The 23,051-nt window shown below is 41.8% G+C and overlaps 1 protein-coding gene across 1 annotated transcript; it reads left to right on the top strand.

The window, feature by feature from the left end:
- Positions 1–492: 492 nt before the first annotated feature.
- On the top strand, positions 493–17,448 carry LOC135474354 (RYamide receptor-like). The gene is made up of 2 exons (XM_064754365.1): positions 493–1,203; positions 17,047–17,448. The coding sequence occupies exons 1-2, from the start codon at positions 493–495 to the stop codon at positions 17,446–17,448; spliced, it is 1,113 nt and encodes a 370-aa protein (XP_064610435.1).
- Positions 17,449–23,051: the final 5,603 nt, after the last annotated feature.

Raw genomic sequence — 23,051 nt, 5'->3', positions numbered from 1 at the left:
TCACTAATACGTTTTATTTTCTGTTGTGAAAAGGTATGATATGCATAACTTATCTCGGTGGTCAATACGGGCGAACTGATTCTACCAAATCTGCCTAAACCCATCTCACCTTACCATCTCATTCATACGCTTCCGATGTTCGCAGACAGAAAATATTGCGCCTACATTAATTTCATTTTTTAAGACTAGGTATTCTTCTCGGAGATCAGGCCTTTGTAAGGAAATTGGTTCTGGTCGTCGTCGTCCTGTGATATTGGTGAAGAGGGGAGTAGAGCTACCCCGAGGCTGCGTGGAAACGAATAGTCCGGCAGTCACTGGGAACGTGTGATAGACCCAAGGCCAGTCGCGCGCAGACAGGGATGTATCGGAGGCAGGTAGATAGCACAGCTCTGTCGCCGTGTCCTGGCTGATCCTTGCGGTAAGCATGTGGTCTCGGATCTCACGGACGGCTTTAATATCTTGGACAGTTGTGAAGTTCTCCGTGAAAGGGCCATGAATTCTAGTGAACACCCGGTGGAGTCTAACAGGACATTTCTAGGGATAAGCGACTCCACGAAAACGGTACTGACTCTGCTGTACAGTCTGATAACGGTCGTGGCAATCGGCGGTAACGGAATAGTTTGTTATTTGGTGTTTGCCTACAAACGGATGAGAACTGTACCGAATTATTTCATCGTGAATCTCGCTATCAGCGATATGCTCATGGCTGTCTTTTGTATCCCCTTTACATTTGTGGCCAATCTACTTCTGGAACACTGGCCGTTCGGAACTTTGATGTGCCCGGTGGTGACGTACTTACAGGTGGTGGCCGTGTTTCTGAGCGCGTACACCCTGGTGGCAATGGGGGTGGATCGTTACATCGCCGTAGTGCACCCGTTCATGGGACGGATCACTCCCAAACAGGCAGCGGCGGTGATCACTGGAATCTGGGTGCTGTCCGTCTCCATCCCCCTGCCCACCCTGACTCAGTCGCGGCTGGTCACCATCGGACAGAACAACACGACGGGCATGTGCCTAGAGCACTGGGATGACCAGACCACACGTTACATCTACAGCCTCTTCATCATGGCCCTGCACTACTTCGGCCCTCTCACTCTACTCACATTCTCCTATGCCCGCATTTGCTACATGATGTGGATAAAGAATCCCGACTGTGAAGGCAACACTTCCAATAAGTTTCAACTGGCACCCTCTAAAACCAAGGTGGGTATATTGTCTCTGAATAAAGGCTTTTCTGTTTGTCGTCATGAGAGTACGTCATGTTTCCCTTTTGGTCAACTTTCTACCTTAGCCAGAATGCTAGAAATTTCCGTAGGTAACATTTCCTCACATGCCATTTTGACGTTTCGATGTATGGTAACTTTAAAGCGTGCTATTTATTTAATTATTTATTTATTTATTTCTTTATTTACTTATTTATTTGATTGGTGGTTTACGCGGTACTCATTTCACTTGTACCACGGCAACAATACTTTCACCCATTTGTCTTTTTGTTTCAAATTAAATGCAGACATCTTTTCCAGGTATTAGTACATCAGACACCACGCGTTAGGAAACCTGGTTAGGAAAAATTATGTAGTACAAAAATGAAGACCAAGCCTTCAATCCGAACATCCCGTTGCACGTATCATAGGTATGTTTTGGGGTAGAACCAATGACCGGATTTAACCAGTTACGTGTGACCATTTCCCAACTATCACATTGCCGTAGAGTTTTACCTTCATCTTTCCCTCCTTTCTGTCCCTATGTGCTCCTGGCCTCTCTATTAACAAACATAACTTGACTTTGTTAACTTTACCCTCCATCGACCGTATACAGAACATACAACGTCTTCGACGGCCGCCTGAGCCAAAGGCAATGCATGCAGTGTGAGTAGTCGGTATTTTGAGTAATTTTAGACCAGTTAGGCCTAACGTATTGCACTTAACATCACTGCAATTTTTTACATGATTGATTTAAGCCATGTTGTCAGCGGGTGTGTAATTTGCTACTGTTTATGCCTTTACGGAAAATGGAATAAAATCCTACCAGAGGTAAGCCGACAGGAGGCCGTATTCCACCGGTTACACGTGATCATTTGCCAAGTATCACGCTGTCGTGGCTGCTCAGGTTTTAATTCTACTGCTTTAGCTTTTTATATCCAATGTGTATAAAATCTTCATTCAGTGTATATCTTCATTCAGGATATACTAAGTGATCAACAAGCCAAACTTATCCCGATACATTTAGTGAGAAGGAAAATACTGTTACCCCTGTCTGTGAATGTAAATCTAACCTAGTTGTGAGCTCTTGATCAGCTTTGTGCATTAAACTCATTAAATTTTAAGGTTTTGGGCTGATTGGCAGTCTATATTATCAAATGATGCGGTGAAAGTGCTCAGTGTTGTAATCAGCTTACAGAATAAGAAGCTTTAAATAACCGTCACTGAAACAAATACATGCTTTCATCAAGTCACTATGGGCAATACAGACAAGTTGCTGACACACTTGTATCATTAGCTTAAGCGGCTTCCATATAGTCTTTTGTTGACCAGTGATTCGTACACAAGAGCTGATCGATAAATGTTTAGCCTGAATCTAAAGACTGACCGATTCTGAGAAGAACATTGCGCCAATTACACATCAGACATGCATACACATGTAGGTTTACTTTCATTGATGTGTCCAGCGGGAACAGTCAGCCTCTTTGCGTCTTGTGTTCATCTTTCATCGTTCTGTCGAACTGTATTTGTTACTCAAACTACACTTTGCAGACTTGATCGCTGAGATGTGAATTTAAACTTTGCTCGAGCGGTATGGCAAACATCCACCCAAATTCGACATCCCCTTTACCTGACAATACCTGCCAATACTCGACCCAGCCTTTCTGACCCATGGGCCTGCGTATTCATACCCCCCCCCCCCCCCACTCCACTCCATCGCGGTACTATAACAGTTTATAATCGGCATTTTACTTAATTATATACTTGTTCATAATCGACTTCCCCTCTTTTAACTCTTTACTTGTTCAAAATCAATATCCTCCTCACTTAACTATATACTTGTTCATAATCGACATGCCCCTCAACTATACAATTGTTCATAATAAACATCCCTTTCACTCAACACTATCTATTCATAATACAGATTTCTGTCGCATGAATATAGCTTACATGAACACGAACGACATCCTATGGTCATTCTCGTGACGAAATTGTACACTATTCTACTCTATTCCCGAGAGATGGTCTTATCTGAAACATCGCCATTCTCGTAACGAAACCGTACACTTTCCTACTCTATACCAGGGGAAAGATCTTTTCTGCTGTATCACCCGTCCCATGATGAAAACGTACACTTTCCCACTCCACCCTACTCTATTCCTAGAAGAAGATCTTATCTGCTGTATCGCCATTCCGGTGACAAAGCCGTACCCTTTCCAAGTCTATTCCTGGAAGAAGATCTTATCTCTTGTATCGCCATTCCCGTGGCGAAACCGTGCCCTTTCCTAGTCTATTCCTGGAAGAAGACCTTGTTACTTTGTATCCCGTGGCGAAACCGTGCCCTTTCCTAGTCTATTCCTGGAAGAAGACCTTATCACTTGTATCCCGTGGCGAAACCGTGCCCTTTCCTAGTCTATTCCTGGAAGAAGATCTTATCTGTTGTATCGCCACTCCCGTGACGAAATAGTAAAGTGTCCTACTTTATCCCTGAGAGATGGTCTTCTCTGACAGATCCTCATTCGCGTGACCAAACTGTACTTTTTCGTACTCTACCCATGGAAGAAGATCTTATCTGTTGTATCGCCACTCCCGTGACGAAATAGTAAAGTGTCCTACTTTATCCCTGAGAGATGGTCTTGTCTGACAGATCCTCATTCGCGTGACCAAACTGTACTTTTTCGTACTCTACCCATGGAAGAAGATCTTATCTGTTGTATCGCCACTCCCGTGACGAAATAGTAAAGTGTCCTACTTTATCCCTGAGAGATGGTCTTGTCTGACAGATCCTCATTCCCGTGACCAAACTGTACCTTGTCCTACTCTACCCATGGAAGAAGATCTTATCTGTTGTATCGCCACTCCCGTGACGAAATAGTAAAGTGTCCCACTTTATCCCTGACAGATGGTCTTGTCTGACAGATCCTCATTCCCGTGACCAAACTGTACCTTGTCCTACTCTACCCATGGAAGAAGATCTTATCTGTTGTATCGCCACTCCCGTGACGAAATAGTAAAGTGTCCCACTTTATCCCTGAGAGATGGTCTTCTCTGACAGATCCTCATTCGCGTGACCAAACTGTACTTTTTCGTACTCTACCCATGGAAGAAGATCTTATCTGTTGTATCGCCACTCCCGTGACGAAATAGTAAAGTGTCCTACTTTATCCCTGAGAGATGGTCTTCTCTGACAGATCCTCATTCGCGTGACCAAACTGTACTTTTTCGTACTCTATCCCTGTTAAAAGATCTTATGTGTTATACCACCATCTCCAAACTGTACCTTGTCCTACTCTATCCCTGGCAGAAGACCATGACTCTGATATGACCATCTCTGTGGCCAAACTGTACCCTTTCCTACTGTCCTATGTCGCCTTTTTCGAGACGAAACAGAAAGCTTTTTTACTTTATCCTTGGGAGAAGGTCTTGCCTGTTACATTGCCATTCCAGTGACAAAGCCTCTGTCTAAATGACGAAGAAGATCTTTGTCCCATTCCAGTATTCTACTCTGTCCATGGTGGCAGATCTGCTATTTTGCCATTCCAGTGACGAAATCGTGTCCTTTCCCACACTGTCCCAATGACAACATCACGTATGTGAGCCCATATCACTGATACACATGCAACTAGAGTTATTCAATCCAGGTTAGATACAGAATACGACAATTAACCTCCAGTTTGATGGCTGTGACATAGCCAAACCCGCTCATCTTGACATTTATGGTGCATTCTTTCTGCAGTATTAAGGGTATTCGCGATTTTTAAACACGTATCAGTGTTGACAGAGTATTATACTCTAAGATAGACATCTATGGGATCAAACTTATTGTGTGACATCTGTCTTTGTGATGATATTGCAGTCAGGACCTGCTATAAATTGCCATTTGTAACTTAACTAAAATGCAAACCGATGTAAATTCTAACGACTCGGCTGAAGAAAGATTTTGTAGAGATTGTTTCGCAGATTATGGCTTTCTTGTAAACACTCTGTAGCATTCCGTGGTTTATCTGGTGTGGGAAATGTGGAAGAATTTCTCTTTGTTCCAGAGCCAAATCTGGTCAGAGATTGATAAGTTCACCATGGGCTGATTTGTCGCCTTTTGGCGTTCAACATGCACCATTACTAATGCCATGTCAGTAACATTTAAACTGTTTTCTTGTTTACTCTGCTGGAATACGACGATTAGGTAGTGAACCATATATCCAGTCTTAAAGCTAGGTTAAAAGACTCAACAGATTGGTTACTGCAACCTTTGATCGATATACTCTGAAGCTCTAGAAGTATAGGCAGTTACAGGGGAAGACCCTGGAGTTGGATTTTGTGGCCTTTAGGTCTGTCCACACCAGTAATAATTGATGGAATGAGTTGTGACAGTGGGGGAACTTTACTGGCCCTTCGCTCGTGTCGCTACATTGTTCAGCTAGCCACACTGCCCGCAATCTGCCCCTATAAAACTTCGCATCGCTTTTGTGGCGGGGACAAAAACAACATATTGTCATGTATGTACAATGACAACCGCAGAGTCTGGTTATTTCTCTCGCGTTGGCCAGCGTGCAGCGTAAGGGTTTGAAGTCTGTATCGACTTGGAGATGTTGACAAGAATTAGATCAGACCTCCTGCTGGTGATTGCTGACAGGTAACAGAACCCACCGCCTATTCGACAGCTCTGATAACACTCACTCTGTCAAGCGGCCTACCAACATCCGTGCATCATCATCGATTTTGTGTTTGACATGAAACGGTCGGCAAATGAAGAAAGGTCGCGCAAAACCGTGTGTTCAAGTCCTTATGTGATGCGTGATGCGCCATTAATATCTGCCCAAACACACAGTCTACAAGTCGTCTGTATGCAGAAACATTCGCGGAGATTTGGAAACGAAGTGTTTTATAAGGCTATTCTGTCTTTTATGGTCCGTTCCATTGTTGTCATGAAAATACTTGTTCTCTCTACCACACAACTGGATGCTATTAAAACTGCACGTTACCCTCGCCAAAGATTTAATCTGTGCGTCTAAAAACGACCATTTACAAACGCGACTTCGCGTAACAAAAACGTTATGTATTTTATGGTCAAGTTTTTGTGCTTTAAATGCCCAATTAAAGCTTGACGTGTCGGGTAAAATGACAAAGTCAAGCTTGAAGGGGGATTTGTCACAATCCGACTGTCAGAAGGGTTTTATGATAGAAAGTGCAAAAAGGTACAACTCTTAGAGTAGCAACTTGTATTAAATTGATATGGATTTCTAGTTTAAAAGTACGATTTGCCAAATTTTTCTTTACTGTGGCATGTACGTCTGAACATGTAATTTCAAGTGAAAGAATGACAATCTACTTTTTACTCTCCATACAACTGAACTATATGATTCACAATACCACATGATAATCACCTTCCACCGTACGCACGAGTGAACTATGATTCACAATACCACATGATAATCACCTTCCACCGTACACACGAGTGAACTATAATTCACAATACCACATGATAATCACTTTCCACCGTACGCACAAGTGAACTATGATTCACATTACCACATGATAATCACCTTCCACCGTACGCACGAGTGAACTATAATTAACAATACCACATGATAATCACCTTCCACCGTACGCACGAGTGAACTATGATTCACAATACCACATGATAATCACCTTCCACCGTACGCACGAGTGAACTATGATTCACATTACCACATGATAATCACCTTCCACCCTACGCACGAGTGAACTATAATTAACAATACCACATGATAATCACCTTCCACCGTACGCACGATTGAACTATGATTCACAATACCACATGATAATCACCTTCCACCGTACGCACGAGTGAACTATGATTCACATTACCACATGATAATCACCTTCCACCCTACGCACGAGTGAACTATGATTCACATTACCACATGATAATCACCTTCCACCGTACGCACGAGTGAACTATGATTCACAATACCACATGATAATCACCTTCCACCGTACACACGATTGAACTATGATTCACAATACCACATGATAATCACCTTCCACCGTACGCACGAGTGAACTATGATTCACAATGCCACATGATAATCACCTTCCACCGTACGCACGAGTGAACTATGATTCACAATACCACATGATAACCACCTTCCACCGTACGCACGAGTGAACTATGATTCACAATACCACATGATAATCACCTTCCACCGTACGCACGAGTGAACTATGATTCACAATACCACATGATAATCACCTTCCACCGTACGCACGAGTGAACTATGATTCACAATACCACATGATAATCACCTTCCACCGTACGCACGATTGAACTATGATTCACAATACCACATGATAATCACCTTCCACCGTACGCACGAGTGAACTATGATTCACATTACCACATGATAATCACCTTCCACCGTACGCACGAGTGAACTATGATTCACAATACCACATGATAATCACCTTCCACCTTACACACGAGTGAACTATGATTCACAATACCACATGATAATCACCTTCCACCGTACACACGAGTGAACTATGATTCACAATACCACATGATAATCACCTTCCACCGTACGCACGATTGAACTATGATTCACAATACCACAAGATAATCATTTTCCACCTTACACACGAGTGAACTATGATTCACAATACCACATGATAATCACTTTCCACCGTACGCACAAGTGAACTATGATTCACATTACCACATGATAATCACCTTCCACCGTACGCACGAGTGAACTATAATTAACAATACCACATGATAATCACCTTCCACCGTACGCACGAGTGAACTATGATTCACAATACCACATGATAATCATTTTCCACCTTACGCACGAGTGAACTATGATTCACAATACCACATGATAATCACCTTCCACCGTACGCACGATTGAACTATGATTCACAATACCACATGATAATCACCTTCCACCGTACGCACGAGTGAACTATGATTCACATTACCACATGATAATCACCTTCCACCCTACGCACGAGTGAACTATGATTCACATTACCACATGATAATCACCTTCCACCGTACGCACGAGTGAACTATGATTCACAATACCACATGATAATCACCTTCCACCGTACACACGAGTGAACTATGATTCACAATGCCACATGATAATCACCTTCCACCGTACGCACGAGTGAACTATGATTCACAATACCACATGATAACCACCTTCCACCGTACGCACGAGTGAACTATGATTCACAATACCACATGATAATCACCTTCCACCGTACGCACGAGTGAACTATGATTCACAATACCACATGATAATCACCTTCCACCGTACACACGATTGAACTATGATTCACAATACCACATGATAATCACCTTCCACCGTACGCACGAGTGAACTATGATTCACAATGCCACATGATAATCACCTTCCACCTTACACACGAGTGAACTATGATTCACAATACCACATGATAATCACCTTCCACCGTACGCACGAGTGAACTATGATTCACAATACCACATGATAACCACCTTCCACCGTACGCACGAGTGAACTATGATTCACAATACCACATGATAATCACCTTCCACCGTACGCACGAGTGAACTATGATTCACAATACCACATGATAATCACCTTCCACCGTACGCACGAGTGAACTATGATTCACAATACCACATGATAATCACCTTCCACCGTACGCACGATTGAACTATGATTCACAATACCACATGATAATCACCTTCCACCGTACGCACGAGTGAACTATGATTCACATTACCACATGATAATCACCTTCCACCGTACGCACGAGTGAACTATGATTCACAATACCACATGATAATCACCTTCCACCGTACGCACGAGTGAACTATGATTCACAATACCACATGATAATCACCTTCCACCGTACGCACGATTGAACTATGATTCACAATACCACATGATAATCACCTTCCACCGTACGCACGAGTGAACTATGATTCACATTACCACATGATAATCACCTTCCACCGTACACACGATTGAACTATGATTCACAATACCACATGATAATCACCTTCCACCGTACACAACTTGTGATATCTGCTTCTATCACACACGACTGAACTATTTTGTACAAACTTGTGATGTCTGCTTCCATCACGCACACGACTAAACTATTCTGTACGAACTTCTGATATCTCTTTCAACAATTCACACGAATGGATCATTTTACAAAACCTTTTCACATATCTGATTCCACAGTACACACGATAAAACTATCTTATACAAACTTACAGTATTTTTTTTTCCATCATACAAAGGTCTCCATTATTTGAAAGACACTTACGAAATCTCTTTCCGCCTTTACACGACTGAATTATTTCAGGGAGGTTTGAGCTATGTTCTTCCACCACAGCTGATTTTATTGACAGAAACTACTCGTTCCCCTTCCATCATAATCACCAAAGGTTTATACGGAGGAATCTTGAGACATTTCCTTCCATCATAAACACCAACGGTTTATACGGCGGAATCTTGAGACATCTCCTTCCATCATAAACACCAACGGTTTATACGGCGGAATCTTGAGACATCTCCTTCCATCATAAACACCAACGGTTTATACGGCGGAATCTTGAGACATCTCCTTCCATCATAAACACCAACGGTTTATACGGCGGAATCTTGAGACATCTCCTTCCATCATAAACACCAACGGTTTATATGGCGGAATCTTGAGACATCTCCTTCCATCATAAACACCAACGGTTTATATGGCGGAATCTTGAGATATCCCCTTCCATCATATTCATATTCATTAGTTCATAAAAACGTCTAATGTCTCCTTTCACCGAGCATGCGCATGGCTGAGCTAATTAAAAGAAAAACCTGTTGTCTTGCCTGTAATGACATGGTCTGTAGGAGAGTGACTCGATAAACTAAAGTAATTCTCAAGGCTTTATTAACTGGCATGAACACCTCTAATGTTTATGACAACTACAGTTTGGTAACGACTTGCACATTCACCACATGGTGATTTGAGAGTGAAATTGTTATTCGTATGCCAGTTTCTATCATTTGCCACAAAAATATCACTCCAAAGCTGTGTTGATCGTGGTTATAGCTAAAGTCAATATTTGGATACATTCTACATTAAGTTACAGTCCACAGTAAGTTATAATCAACGTTTGGTTGCCGTCAAGAGTAAGTTACAGTCAACGTTTGGTTGCCGTCAAGAGTAAGTTACAGTCAACGTTTGGTTGTCACCAAAAGTAAGTTAGTCAACAATTGGTTGCACTCTTCAGAAGTTTCTTAGAAGTAACGACAAAACTCAGTTACTTGCCATTGAAAAGAAAAACAAGTTTTGGGGATGCATCTTAATGCTTTCTCAGGAGAGATAAAATGTGTATTCCAAGTTGTAAAGGAATATGCCCTAAATGTAATTCCTAAAGTTTACACGACGGGTGTACAGCCTGCTGAAATAGCTGAGCTCCTAAGGAGTTTTTTTCAAACATTTTGTCCTTGCTGATTACAAGCTGCCATGGACATATAAATGAAATTTTAAAAAAATACAAACGCAATTTGATTTGTTCAAGAGTTACAATTTGAAATAATTGCGTCGTTTTCTACCCCGATCAGGCTGCCTTAAGACTGAAAACAAATGGCTTCTGCCAGTGGCATATTGCAAAGATGAGAGCGTAGAAAAACTGAGGTGATGATTGAGACACCATCGATTTTCTGGCCTCAAACAGAGTACCGGTATCATATATGAGGGCTTATTTTCTGCGGTGAGCTCTGTGGTATACACTATAAAGAGTCTTGTGCTCGAAGGAATGCAGAGGAGGGCTTCCGCTAGTGGAAGACGCCCGTCACATGACCGAACAAAGCCATGGCCTTTTTCTGATCTCACTGATGACACCTTACTAGACATCGTTTATCTCACTCAATATAGCACAAGGCATATCATTTCTCTCACTGTGTGCTGCACAGTACAAGCTACTTATCTCATTTTATATGTCACACAAATCACTTATCCATCATGTAGAACGCATAAATCCCAAATTGACACTTATCTGTAGAGCGCAAGAAAGTCATCCACGTAACTGTGAACGAGTGGCATATAGCTAACCTTACTCAGAATAACACACATCAACTCAGTATAATACACGACACATACCTTACCTTGAATCGGACAACACACGACACATACCTTACCTTGAGCCGAACTAAACAAGACACATACCTTACCTTGAGCCGGACAACACAACACATACTTTACCTTGAGCCGGGTTAAACATGACACATACCTTACCTTGAGCCGGACTAAACATGACACATACCTTACCTTGAGCCGGACCATACAACACATACCTTACCTTGAGCCGGACTAAACACGACACATACCTTACCTTGAGCCGGACAACACAACACATACCTTACCTTGAGCCGGACAACACAACACATACCTTACCTTGAGCCGGACTTAACATGACACATACCTTACCTTGAGCCGGACTTATCATGACACATACCTTACCTTGAGCCGAACAATACACAACACGTACCTTACCTTCCTCAGGAAAACACACGAAACATACTTTGTCTTAATCAGGGCAATACGCGACACATACAATATCAGGACAGCACTCGACACTCGCCTTACCTGACTCTGGGTAACACACGATGCATACCTTACTCTATTCATGTCCACAAACGACACTTATCTTACCTAATTTAGGACAACTCACAACAAATACGTTACCTTACTCAGGACAGCACCAACACTTACCTTACCTTTCTGAGGATAACACATGAAACTTACCTTACTTTACTCAGGACAAAACGCGACACTTACTCGGGGCAACACACGACAGGTACATTACCTTACTCAGGACAGCACCAACACTTACCTTACCTTACTGAGGATAACACATCAAACTTACCTTACCTTACTCACGACAACACACGACACTCACCCTATCTTACTCCGGGCAACACAGGACACATACATTACTTTACTCAGGACAATACACGATAAATACCTTACCTTTCTCCGGACAACACACGACGCTTACCTTATCTTACTCCGGGCAACACCTGACAAATACCTAATCTTACTCAAAACAGCATACGACAAATACCTTACCTTACTCCGGAAAACACACGAGACACATCTTACCCTATTCAGGACAACACACGACCAATACGTTACTTTACTCAGAACAACACACGACAAATCCCTTACCTTACTCAGGACAACACACGACAAATCCCTTATCTTACTCAGGACAACACACAACAGACACCCTACTCTACTCAGGACAACACAAGACATTTACCTTACCCTACTCAGGAAAACACCCGACACATACCGTACCTTACTCAGGACAACACACGACACATACCTTACCTTACTCAGGACAACACACGACACATACCTTACCTTACTCAGGACAACACACGACACATACCTTACCTAACTCCACCCTACTCAGGAAAACACCCGACACATACCTTACCTTACTCAGGACAACACTTTACACATACCTTACCTCACTCAGCACAACACATGAAATATCCCTCACCTAACTCAGGACAACACACGACACTTACCCTACCTTACTAAGGACAACTCAAGACACTTACCTTACCTTACTCAGAACAAAACACGACATGTACCTTACCTTACTCAGGACAACACAAGACACTTACCTTAGCTTACTCAGAACAACACACCACATTTACCTTACCTTACTCAGAACAACGCACGATATTTACCTTACCTTACTCAGAACAACGCACGATATTTACCTTACCTTACTCAGAACAACGCACGATATTTACCTTACCTTACACGGGACGACAGGCGACATTTACCTTACTTTACTCAGGACAACAAACGACATTTTCCTTGTCTTACTCAGGACAATACAGGACACACAGTTTGTCTTTTCAAGACAATACACGACACAAAGCTTGCGTCCTACGAACTATAACTTGTGTGATTTGTTTAACCAGCACCAGCCACTGTGACTAACCAAAATCGATTAACTGACAGTCGTCCCAATTAGGCTGCAAATCTGTTTGGTCTTTTCCTCCGAGGGCATTACTAGATCAATAGGTTTTATTCCGGTTTTAAATCTGTGGATACATAACTTTGGTAACACTCAATGAATTCACTGTAAATAATAGTTTTTAACTTTTTCATTAGGTTTAACTTTTTGGTAAAGACGTGTGAAGGTCTTTTGATAAGTATGTCTTATGTATGTATACACGATTTCTCCACTCACCACCCCTCTTATGACATGTATTTTCGGACCATAAAACAAAATTTTCTCTCCGTCAAGGCGATGGAGACTGGGAACCCTATTTTGTCAAATTGATGAACGAGATTCCGAAGGAGTTAGGGAGTTTTTGTGACTGATAGGATGCCATCGTTTTCACAATTTGTGCTATACAGCAGAGAACTGAGCTTTGTTCATAGGGTTTGCCGTCACAAAACAAGGCGAGTGGCGAATGTGACATCAAGAGGAATCCTTGACTTGTTTGTTGACAAGAGCTTCCCTAATGTCAACATCTGATGCGGTTGATGACGAACGTGTCCCCAGTGGCAACATCTTACATTTCACGAATGCCATAACAAACATAACTCATGACATTAAACTGGGCAAATGTGTTCACAGTGAGAACCTTTGACTTGGTTGCTCAGGGATATGGCGGAAATGAGGTCAGGTACTTATGACGCTGTTGGCTACACATATATCTGAACGTGGCCAGTGCAATGTACAGTTCAGGAATACGGCTTTTGGGTGTTCCACAATGAAAACTTCTGTTGAAAGGTTGTTTGAAAATGAAATTTTGTGGTCCGGCTAATGACAAAATGTTTCAACAATGGTTGCAGAGAAGGCGTCAGATTACGAATGCTCAGCGGTTGTACAGCTCTGAGGTGGATATTGACGAATGTGTCCGCCGTGACAACTCTGATATATCTACTGGCGAATGTTTTCGCAGTATACCACTCTCGTATGGTGGTTCACGAACTTGTTCGCAGTGCTCGGGCTTGGCTGTTGACGAATGTGTCTACAGTTTGGAAACTGTTGATGAATCTGTAAGGAACGCCAAACTCGCGCGTGGCTGTTAAAGAATGTGTCCGTTTTAGGAAAATTTAACGACTCTGCACATTCGTAGATTCTAATCTAGTTTACGATGGGTTATTTGTCAGTGACATTAAGCCAAGAATTTTGCTAGGTGCTTAAAGAAAAGCGAGAATGTCCTCTGTGCTGCTCCACGATTTCGTCTCGTATAAAGCTGACCGCCATTGAACTGACTTCAATATAGTTTCAAAGGCCCAGTAAATTCATAAACTCCACAATATGTAACAACATATATTTCGAAAAGGGTTTATTCAAGGGACTTGGAAGGCCAAGTGGGCTAGGGAAAAATGGTACTGATTGATTAATGACACCAGCTTAGCTGTTCATCACTCGCTGCTTTTGGCCTATTAGTTGTTGTAATGACTAGCCGTACATTAACAATCCTGGAGCAAGGGGTGTACATTCCGCCAGTGCAATTCCATTTAGCCAGTGTATTAGTATTAGTTATGTATGGCACATGGTTGGTGCCCTCGGCTTACTTTAGGTTTTCGCTACTTCTGTACTTGTCTGAGCGCAAAAATAATGGTGATATGTCGCTTCCTTGAACGATTGCCTGTAAATGTCGCATGACAACTAAGCGGCCATTTAACCCGGGCTCTAGTCGGTTACAGTGTTAGCGGCTTCAGTCGTGCCCGACCGCGGTTTCGAGCATAGGCAGGTACAAAAGCCTCGACAGCCGCCATCACAAGCTGAGCAGTTCAGTAAATGAGTTCGTTAAAGCCGGATGTAGCTCATTTCGACTGTAATCAGTATTCTACCCATGCACCAAATGTCCCCAACATTTCAATAGCGCTTTCATGAAATGTGGCCACGGGAGATTCCTGCTGGCTGGGTCATACCGCCTAAGTCTTGACGACTTTGATGCAGACTTTTTAATGTACTGGCTGTTTTTGGTTAAGCTTATGGATTTCACCCTATGGTGTAAGCCAACGCCTCATATGTCGTTGTTTCATCTGGCGCCTTAAATTCAAATTTACGACACCCAAGCCAATCGCTAGTGAATTGGGTAATACCAGGGCCTTGTGTATTGTCCATTTTCAAATTGTACTGAGTATTAAACTTTGCCTCAGAGAACGTCTTTTTTAAAATGTGTAGCTGCTTCTTTTTAATAGGGAATGGGGATTAGGTCTGGGCATATTTTAGCAGACTGTGACGCGTGGGTGAAAAAGCGTGCATGCTTGATCATTATGCGTGGCGTAGATCTGAACATGGAAAATATTAACTAGTGATCAATTCGAAAACGCATTGAAAGGCATTTCCTGAACGAGAATTCCTTGTTAATGAAGAGCTGACCGCTTGCATGGTGCCCATTCCCGACGTTATAGGCTATCGGCCGATAACCCAAGGCAAAGTTATGCCACTCACTTCCGCAGAATGATCCATTACCAACAAGAATAGCGCTGAATACCTCATTTGCCATCAATTTAGAACTGTGATCTCCGGATTGCAGGGCCAGTTCCTAGCCAATAGTCGGCTCCGTTTTACTGCTTGCCTGTCACAGATCACCATGTATGAAGAACTTTGTCAGCCGGTTATGTCCCGCTGACGTCTATGGTACCACGGAAGACGAGTACAGTCAGTGACGGTTGCTGTCATACACGTTGTTAACGATCAGGCTGTGGGCTGTTCTCGACGCTTCTGTACATTAATTGTCTAGACCTAGTAAGTAGACAGCTGAGCACACTCAACACGGCTCTCCTTTGACGCTGTTCAAGTAACAGTTATTTTTAATTAAATTGCTGGTATATGATACAAACATCAATCAGGGTTCTAATGGCTTTCACGGCGACGGTGGGATGAGGGAATAAAATGTCAGCACTGCCGTCAGTGTCCGGGCGAAGGGTTCCATTGAATTTTTAGAAAGTGAGTGTGCGGCATACTTCTGACCCATGCAACGTTCACACCTTGGCTTTCTCAGATACAAAGTGTAGTAGAATCCTGGTGTGTAAAACAAGACACTTTGAAATCCTGGTACCGTATGGATAACAGGGCACTGTGGAATCCTGGTACCGTATGTAAAACAGGGAACTGTAGAATCCTCTGACCGTATGTAAAACAGTGCACTGTGGAATCCTGGTACTGTATGTAAAACAGGGCACTGTAGGATCCTGGTACTGTATGTGAAACAGGGCACTGTAGAATCCTGGTACTGTATGTGAAACAGGGCACTGTAGAATCCTAGTACCGTACGTACAATAGGGCAATTTACACTTCTGGTATATAAAACTAGGTGCTGTAGAGTGCTGCTATGTAAAAAAAGGACACTGCAGGGTCCTGGTATGTAAAATTGGGCACTGTATAATAATGGCTTGTAAAACACTATTGAATCCTGTATAGGCTAACACTAGGCATTGCACAATCTGAGGTACAACTTGCCTCTCAAGAGTACACCAAGGAACTGTACAACCTTGACATGTACAACAAGGCTCTGCAGATCAGAATGGTAATAACAATGACTGCGTTTGTCGTTTCAGCTAATCAAAATGATGATAGCAACGGTTGTGTTTGTCAGTTGAACAGCTGCTCAAGATTATGATAATGGCTGTGTATCAGCTGATCACGAATATAATCACAGTGGTTGTGATTTGTCGTTTCAGCCAATCAGCGTGATGGTAACAATGGTTGCGTTTTGTCGTTTCAGCTAATCAGCATGATGGTAATAGTGATTGTGTTTCATCGTTTCCGCTATCAGCGTGATCGTAACAATGGTTGTGTTTTTTGTCGTTTCAGTTAATCAAGATGATGATCACTGTGGTCGTGTTCTACGCTCTGTGTTGGCTGCCTTTACACATTATCACTCTGGTAGGGGACCACGACCCCAGCATTTACGACAGTAAACATGTACCCATCCTCTGGATATTTAGCCACTGGTTGGCAATGAGTAACAGTTGTTATAATCCTATTATATACTTGTGGATGAGTCCGAAATTCAGAGCGGGCTTAAAACTGTTTCTACAGGCGTGTTGTGTGACTAAATCTCGGCAGTACGGCTCGAGCGTGAAGAAGACTGGTCCGACCCTGTACGAGTTCCGATTGCGGACAATTCGCGGTCGCTGGGGGCAAACTGGAGCAGTCCGACAGGTCGTGCTGCATCCTCAGGCCGCTAGTCTGAGGAGGAACATTGCTCAATGATCTCATCAGCTTAGCCAATCCAAACTACTCTATTTTTTGCTATCAGCACATAATTAAAGGAAATGAATGATTTGTATGAAAATGCTAACCCCTTTGAACTCCTCTTGCCTGCATGCGGTATTTGATCTTGTATTTGTCATGTAAAATAAATGTCCAACATTTCGACGATGTTATTCTAGAGAGTACGCTTTGGGTTATGTTTTGAACATTTTTTGTTACGTGTCTACGATGTCCACGTAAATATAGACTCGTCCAGGCATTATATCGTGGACAGATCAGAAGAAACGATATTACACAAGCGAAGAAATCATTATTCGAAGGCATCAGCTTTCTAGAAAATGCCAAGGGTAGTCAAGGTAGAATGTGAGGGGCACTGAAGACAAGTTGTACCTGTAATCATGTCTTCAATGCTAAATAACTAGTCCTGGTATGTCGATTTTCTCCTTTTCTCTATCGATACCTTTTTGTGTGTGAGGAAATCATCCTTGAGCTGACAACTTTATGTCAATGTATTGCTTATAGTTAAAAGAAAAGACAACAAAAATTTAACCTAAGTTATTTCGGAAAAGATATGGAAACAGACCTAAACAGCCACAGCAACAATCCCGGACTCATATGGCTATAGGGCAAAACAGGGTTCGGGTGTCGTGAGCGGACACTTCTGCGTTTTTAGAATTGTAGAATTAACTGATGCATGATTGAATTAAGGTGATAACATGGCGGCGCTTTCGATTCTCTCAAAGTGTGTGTTTTAGCTCACTTTAAAACCGCGATACCTTGGTTAAGAAACATCACAGAAACAGAAAGGTAGGCCTACGCTTCTTAAGCTTTACGTATGATATCATATTGATACATTTGGTTCAATGTTTTTTCTTGTAAACCAAAACAGCCATGAAGTGTGGCACAACATCTAAGATTTTGACTGTGTGTTGCATGCATAGCCGGTATGTTGTAGAGAGGACAGCATCTGTAGCGCTGAAGGCTCAAAACAACAAACAAAAACAAAACAATCAAGCAGAAACAGCCAGCTTCTTGAAATTCAGCGCCCCATAATGCAAACCATACCTGAACATCGGGAACTTTTTAAAGAGGGATTGAAGATCTGATGTGACATTTCTGGGTCGCATTAAACGTAAGAATATGATGAGTTGGTGACCCATATAGTGTTCAGAGAATGTTAGCCATCTAGACGGCAAAGAGCTATGGTAATGAATAGATTTCCGAAAAGTAGTCTCATTGCAGGTATTCGCAAGTAATAATCAATGATGTTGGTCAGGTCAGTCTTTACACCTGCTTCGGATAGCCATCTTGGCTTATGAAAAACCTGATAAATATCAGAGATTTCACATGAATATTGCGTACTGTCACTCATTTGCCCCAACCACCCTCTGAAGGTGTAAACGGAATATTGTCGCCTCGACAAATGCCTCTTCTGTGACTATCCAGTTTCTGTCATTTTGTGTTATTAGACCTGAAATCAACTCAGTGAAATGCTCTTAACGATTAAGTGACGACTTTACCTAGTTATGATGGTACTTGCACAAGAACTCGTTGTCCTGTGGGCCTGGATGTTGGGTGGAAAAGCCGTCGTTCGAATTTGACATTAAAGAGAAAGAGAATAAAAAAATACATTGACAGACGTACACAATATCTCAACCTTTTCAATCTAAGATGAAAAGTTTTAGAGATATCACGCCACGTAACCAGTGTCTATGTGAAGCCACTTTGTTGATGGGAATGTGTAGCCACCACGCTTGAATTGCCGCACGAGCATGTTGTATAAATCTATTCTTGTAGTCAGACATGATGTGTCTCATAAACGTAATAATAAACCAATGATTTCTGGATTTCTGGATGGTTATGAATGAAAATAGTTCCCAAATATCTCAGGAATGATTACATAAACCTGTCACTTCGGGCTATTGAGGAAAATCATACGCTGACCACTGAATGCAGCAAAACCTCGTCGGGAACATGCTGGTTTCTGAAGGTACCAACATTAGGTTGTAAACATGCTGGTTTCTGAAGGTACCAACATTAGGTTGTAAACATACTGGTTTCTGAAGGTACCAACACTAGGTTGTAAACATGCTGGTTTCTGACGGTACCAACACTAGGTTGTAAACATGCTGGTTTCTGAAGGTACCAACACTAGGTTGTAAACATGCTGGTTTCTGAAGGTACCAACACTAGGTTGTAAACATGCTGGTTTCTGAAGGTAGCAACACCTCGTCGGGGACATGTTGGTTTCTGAAGGTAACAACATTAGGTTGTAAACATGTTGGTTTCTGAAGGTAGCAACACTAGGATGTAAACATGTTGGTTCCTGAAAGTAACAACACTAGGTTGCAAACATGTTGGTTTCGTATGGTACATGCAGAAACACCAGGCTGTAAACATGTTGGTTTCTGAAGGTAGCAACGCTAGGTTGTAAACATGTTGTTTCTGAAAGTAAAAACACTAGGTTGTAAACGTGTTGGTTCGTGAAAGTAGCAACACTAGGTTGCAAACATGTTGGTTTCTGATGGTACATGCAGAAACACCAGGCTGTAAACATGTTGGTTTCTGAAGGTAGCAGCGCTAGGTTGTAAACACACTGGTTTATCAAGGTACCAATACTATATCCTGTTAAAATATTGATTTCTATACATGTAATTGTAATAACACTAGGCCTGTTGAAATACTGACTTTTACTTCTAACAACACTATAAGCTGTTAAAATGTGGATTTTTACTTTCAAGGGCGCTAAACTTGTCAATTTGATTTCTGAAGATAACAACTCCAGGGTGTTAACATTTTGATTTTTATATGTACTATGTATATAAACTGACACAAAGGAATTCAGACACTGGTTTCTCCACAGTGTCGTTGACAATTTTCATTTTAAGTAATTTAATGTGATTTTCAAATGACGTGTTTATCTTCAATGAAAACAAAATATAAAAAAATAGAGTTATAAATGTAAATCGGTGATTAAAATAAAGGTTCCCTAAAGATATTAACACGTACATATTTATTTTGGTGTCAACTTTTGTCACGTTTGCAACAAATAAACTTTTGGCTCATGATTCGTCGGCTTTGATGTGCCAACAATACAGGGGCAAGATTTCCATCTGGAATAATAATCGTCACCTCGAGACGAACAAGCATGCAGCGTTCATCGGATGAACACTATATATTTAGTTTTCTGAAGAATGTGTAGACACGAAACTAGAAATATTGGCTTAAAGCTTTCTCTTGCCTGTCAATGGTGTAAGCGGGTGCCATTACTTTAGCAGCTCACGCAAGTGATAAGGTAGGGACTAAAATACACCAAGTTGGAACTAAAATAGTTCGACGCATCGAGGACAAAGGCGCAACGAATCATAAAACCGCGAACATGTCTCTGTGAACCATAAGGCCATGTAACATTAACTAGGGTTAGGCAGCTCAATGCATTAGGAGAGGCGGAAATACTATGGTGAGATAACAGAGTGTATACACGAACTATAGATAACGTTACACTACAAATGTATCTAAGAACAAGAGGAGTCAAGAGGAGAGTAGTTGAGCATTCAGGACAACCTGCATACATAAAAGGGCACGGAAAAGGGTACTACAACATACAGGTACATGTAATCTGGTTATAGTGACAGTAGATCACGCTGAGCACCCAAGACATGCGGACGAACACAAGGGCACAGAAAACGTGGGTTATCAAGCACAGAAGGGATGGCAGCTAATCATACTACATGCACATACTGGGGTACTCAATGCGTGCAAGGCAGGGGACCTGAGCATACGGTACACTGGGTTATACAAAAAGGGTGGCAGGCAATCATACCATCAGGTACTATCATAAGGTACACGATGAATATAAGGGATCAGAACCCTTCATACTGCATACTGAGTTACACACAAGGGGGTGGCAGATGATCACGTTGCATACTGGGGTACACAAGGAATATAAGGGATAAGAGCCGAACATACTGCACGCTGTGGTACACAACGGATATGGCGATGACAGCCGAGCATACAGTAAGCCAAGTGGCCGGCGCATCAAGGGCCCAGTAATCTTTGGTAATTATTTTTAACCTGACTCTCACATTCGCAAGCTCCGTTTTACACTCAAACTCACATTACACAATAAATTTGGGGGTTTAGAGTACGAACTTTTTCATCGCTTAAGGCAAAGTGTGGCATGTGAAATGTTTGGGAACTATTTTTGATTACATTGACTATAACATGGGTGCCTGAAAAGGTTTCAAAAAAGTTAAAAAATAAAGACGGACGATGGAGAAAATTAAGGAGCTGAACGTGTGTTGAACGGAATTTCCAGAACAAAAGGATCACAGCGAAACAGGAGATCGGTTAATTGATATCAACAAAAATAGCCTAACATTTTGGACAGGTCACGTGACACAGTAGCACTCTTTTACCATTAGCAACAAAGAGTTTGAAATCTTAACTGCTGTCAACAGACATTAATTAACCATTTGATATACATAAATGTGCAATTTTGAGAAAGTTATGCCTTTCACCGGTAATGATCGTCGTGACCTCACACATGTCAGCCTATTTGTCGTCATCTAGACGTTTCTTCCTCATTCACTACTACTAAGGAGTTATTTATCCGAGTTCTACATCACTTGATTGGTGGATTGCCCAGAGCTGTCCCCTTGATGGGTGCGAAAGACAATAACTATTAATCATTTTAATATTATACTGGTTCCTTGCTATCCACACCAACCGTTTCAAAGTATCTGCACAACAATCGAATGTTAGGAGGCAAAGATTTCCAAAATGTGACAGGTGAAGAACGGTTCGACCCTTGAATTGTGTGATTACGAGCGAGCACCAGAAATTAAGTTAACTAAGCTACAAGACTCATGATGACATCATTGGTACAGAGCTTGCTAATGACGTCCCTGTCTGAACCAGAGATTTCTATAGCCTATTTAATAATTGTATGCTTTGCCTGGATACAAAAACACTAGGTCAAGGGTTTGATTCATATCAGACCCGCAGGCTACAAAGTGTTAAAAGGATTGATATAGGCAATAAAGAACAGTTGATTATTTGGTCACAAAACTGAAAAGACGACGAAAGCACTCTGTAACGAAAGAGAAAGCATCAGCCCCCCCCCCTCCTCACACTACCAAAATAATAAAAAACAAAATACGAATTATTTCACCGAAACTTATTGAATGCATATGTTTCACTATTTTATTCACTGTAAGTGATCGCAGCGTTAAAACCAAGACCTAAGAGATGGAATAATATATAGGTGTCTCGGTCGCGCTTTGACTGAACTGTTCATGTTCAGCATCATGTTAATGTAAAAGACAAGAATGCTGATATAGCCCCTAAGGAGGAATGGAAAGAATAACATACAACTACATATAACACGGATCGTCTGAGATGTACATATTTGCCAAAAGGAGAGTTATACTCACGGTAAAATTTTGAGAAATCACCACTAAAACTTGTCAATATATCGTTTTCTTTCTGAAATGTCTCAATGTTACCAATAAACTGTTTTGCTAAAGATGTTGAATATTATGACCCATCTGTATAGAATATCCCCTGCTTTTTTAGTAGTATATATGACCATCCGCGGATGC

The sequence above is a fragment of the Liolophura sinensis genome, chromosome 1 (genome assembly GCF_032854445.1).
Source record: "Liolophura sinensis isolate JHLJ2023 chromosome 1, CUHK_Ljap_v2, whole genome shotgun sequence".
Classification (NCBI taxonomy): domain Eukaryota; kingdom Metazoa; phylum Mollusca; class Polyplacophora; order Chitonida; family Chitonidae; genus Liolophura; species Liolophura sinensis.
This window is presented reverse-complemented; position numbering and strand designations above follow the sequence as displayed.